The sequence below is a fragment of the Myotis nattereri genome (genome assembly GCF_964212035.1).
Source record: "Myotis nattereri genome assembly, chromosome: 13".
NCBI lineage: Eukaryota > Metazoa > Chordata > Mammalia > Chiroptera > Vespertilionidae > Myotis > Myotis nattereri.
This window is the reverse complement of record NC_138088.1, coordinates 57,619,401-57,621,900: the sequence shown is the minus strand read 5'-3', so window position 1 is coordinate 57,621,900 and position 2,500 is coordinate 57,619,401. Positions and strand designations below refer to the sequence as shown.

The 2,500-nt window shown below is 56.8% G+C and overlaps 1 protein-coding gene across 4 annotated transcripts in view; it reads right to left on the bottom strand.

Moving 5' to 3' along the window:
* Window positions 1-2,500, bottom strand: part of EBF3 (EBF transcription factor 3) — a gene marked incomplete at both ends in the record, with an annotated part of 114,028 nt that overhangs the window by 11,471 nt on the left and 100,057 nt on the right. For all 4 annotated transcript variants that reach the window (XM_081105392.1, XM_081105391.1, XM_081105393.1 and 1 more), the window contains one exon: window positions 1-57. This exon is cut by the window's left edge and continues 32 nt beyond it. In XM_081105392.1, the coding sequence (XP_080961518.1) occupies window positions 1-57 (57 nt within the window). The remainder of the gene's footprint in view (window positions 58-2,500) is intronic.

Genomic DNA, 2,500 nt, shown 5'->3' with positions numbered 1-2,500 from the left:
TCGGGATCACCTTCTGCAACCGCTGAAAACCGTAATCTATGGTCGGCTCGTTAAGGGCTGTAACAGGACAGAGAGGCAGTCGGGTTAGTGGCTTTCACGTCATCCGTTCCTCGTGTATTGCACGCGCACGCACGGCTGTGCGTGTCTCCCTTTCTGATGCTCTGGGAGGCGAGCACCCCCGACTGCTCCTTCTCTCCCAAGGAGTGGGCTTCCCCCCTTTCCTTTGCACGTAAAAGCAATGATTATTTCTAATCTATAATTAGACTGGAGGAAAGGCAAAGGGTGACTCCATATATTGTAGAAATGGCGGGGCCGTCAGGAAGTTGCAGGTCTCGGGGCGGGGACAGCCATCAGCACCGTCAGGATCACTGTCTGCGGCGTGCGGTGCTTCCACCCCGGCCAGGGATTTATGGGGAGCTGGCAATTATGACATATGTCCGGCTATTGCTGGCTTCAGATTTATCCCTGTGGTCCTTTTCTGTCTAGCATATTGCCAGAGCACAAACCAGGCAGGGGGACCACTTACTCTTGCAAAGCTTTAATAATCTGCGAACGGCTGACGACCAGCTGATGTAGAGCGCCATCGTTCCACCAGCCTCCCGAAAATTGCCGGCCACAAATAGTAATTAATCTTTTTATCCCTCAAATTGTAATTTTGACTATGAACTGTGCGGGGCCATAAATCAGCGGCCCGCGCGCCGCGTACAGTGCATGAATCACGGCCGGGACCCCGTCCGACGGCTCGCTCTGTGTTTAACAAGCTTTATAAGGAGTCATTGGGCTTTGTTATGGCTCTGCCTGACTCCAACCGGCTCGGAGCCCACGGGCCCGGGGACGCGGTGAAGATGGAAATACTTATTAGAGTACATTACTTCCCGATGTAGATAGCGTTTTCCGTGGAGTCACGCCAGGGGTGCGTGGCGCGACATAAATCACCGAGTTTTCCGAGACTAATAAGACCGGCCACCACCGACGCGTCACGCGGCCCGCCGTTTGGGCTGTCGCTCGCTAGTCAGCACGTAATCTGACGATTGCCACCACCCCACGTGGCGGGTCTGCCAGCTACGCGCTGGAGGAAGGAGGGGAGAGGCCGCCTCTGAAAAGGGCTCCCCGAAAGAACTGGCCACCCTTGCCCTCCGGCGCTCGGGCTGGCGGCGGACACCCACGGCGGGCCTGGCCAGCGGCACCGGAAGCCGCGGCGGGCACTCAATAAGCGGCCCGCACGCTGAGGCCGCGATACGGTTTGACATTCCATCACCCATCCCGGAGACAAAGGTCCGCACAGGAATGTGAAGTAAGACATTTTCTTGTTAATAAAGCATTGATCCGACATATTGATTTTACATGACATGGCTTTTGCTGCGATTTCGCCCTCTTTTTCCCTTTGCAAATCGCACAGCTCTTCCCAGTGCCCGGGCACGGGTGACACGGCGGAATTTCTAACTCTCTGTGATGTAAATTCTATACGTGCAAAACCACTTCATAATCAAACCATTAATCATCAGAAGCTGTCAGCAGTGACTTGGGGGACAATTTGTCATGTCTCTGCCGGGCCGGGACGCGGGCGTCGGGCGGGAGTGTGGCGCGGGCCGCCGGGTGGATGGGCCTCACCCCGCGACTGGCCCAGACAGGAGGAGATAAAGTATTACGTTTCTTGATTAGGGAACAAAAAAGGAGGCCCACTGTGCGTTTCCCTCGTGTCAGGGCTGCTTCTCTCCCCCGCTAATCACCATGACTGTGTGACTTAATGAATCGGCCTGATGAAAGGTGATCAGAAAAGATAGATGGGCGGCCGCTATTGATTTCATGCAAATGCGCTGACAGGTGATAGACGCTTTAATGCGAGCTTTCAGAAGCCTTATGACTTGGAATAACCACACACTCTCATTCCGGGAGGACACTGCCCAGTGTTTCAGTTCAAGGGACGCTGTTCTCCTCGCACCAACATTTCAAAGCAGGATAAACGGGAGGGCCCCTGGCACCCCTTGCTTCAGCCCAGAGAGCGTTGACATGTCACAGGCACTGCCCAGAGGGAGCGGGGCACTGGGGCGGGCTGCTGGGAAGATGACATCATTGAACCCCCGCGGCCTCTGCCACACCGGGTGGGGGCGGGGAGGCTGTGTGAGCAGCTTGGCTGCGGGAAGCCCCAGGACTTTACATGGAAGGATTAGAAAAAATTGCCCTTGTCTTGGAACTGCAGAAGTGACACACATCCTGGCTCCGGGGGGTGCTGGATCACTGAGTGGGGGGGGGGCTCCAAGCCGCCCCAAGAGCAGCACAGCCCACTGACCACCTTCCGAGGACCGCACAGAACCCACCACCCTGCACCCCGGGGGGCGCCGCCGAGATCTCTCCGGCAAATTCTCCAACGGGAGGAGAAAAGCCGAAGACCCTTCGCACACATCTCATAAATCCTCGGCCCGTGGCGTTTACAAGGCAAGGCCCAGCCGGCAGGGCAAGGCTCTGGCACGTCCAGTCGCCGAGCCCCGAGCCAGGCCAA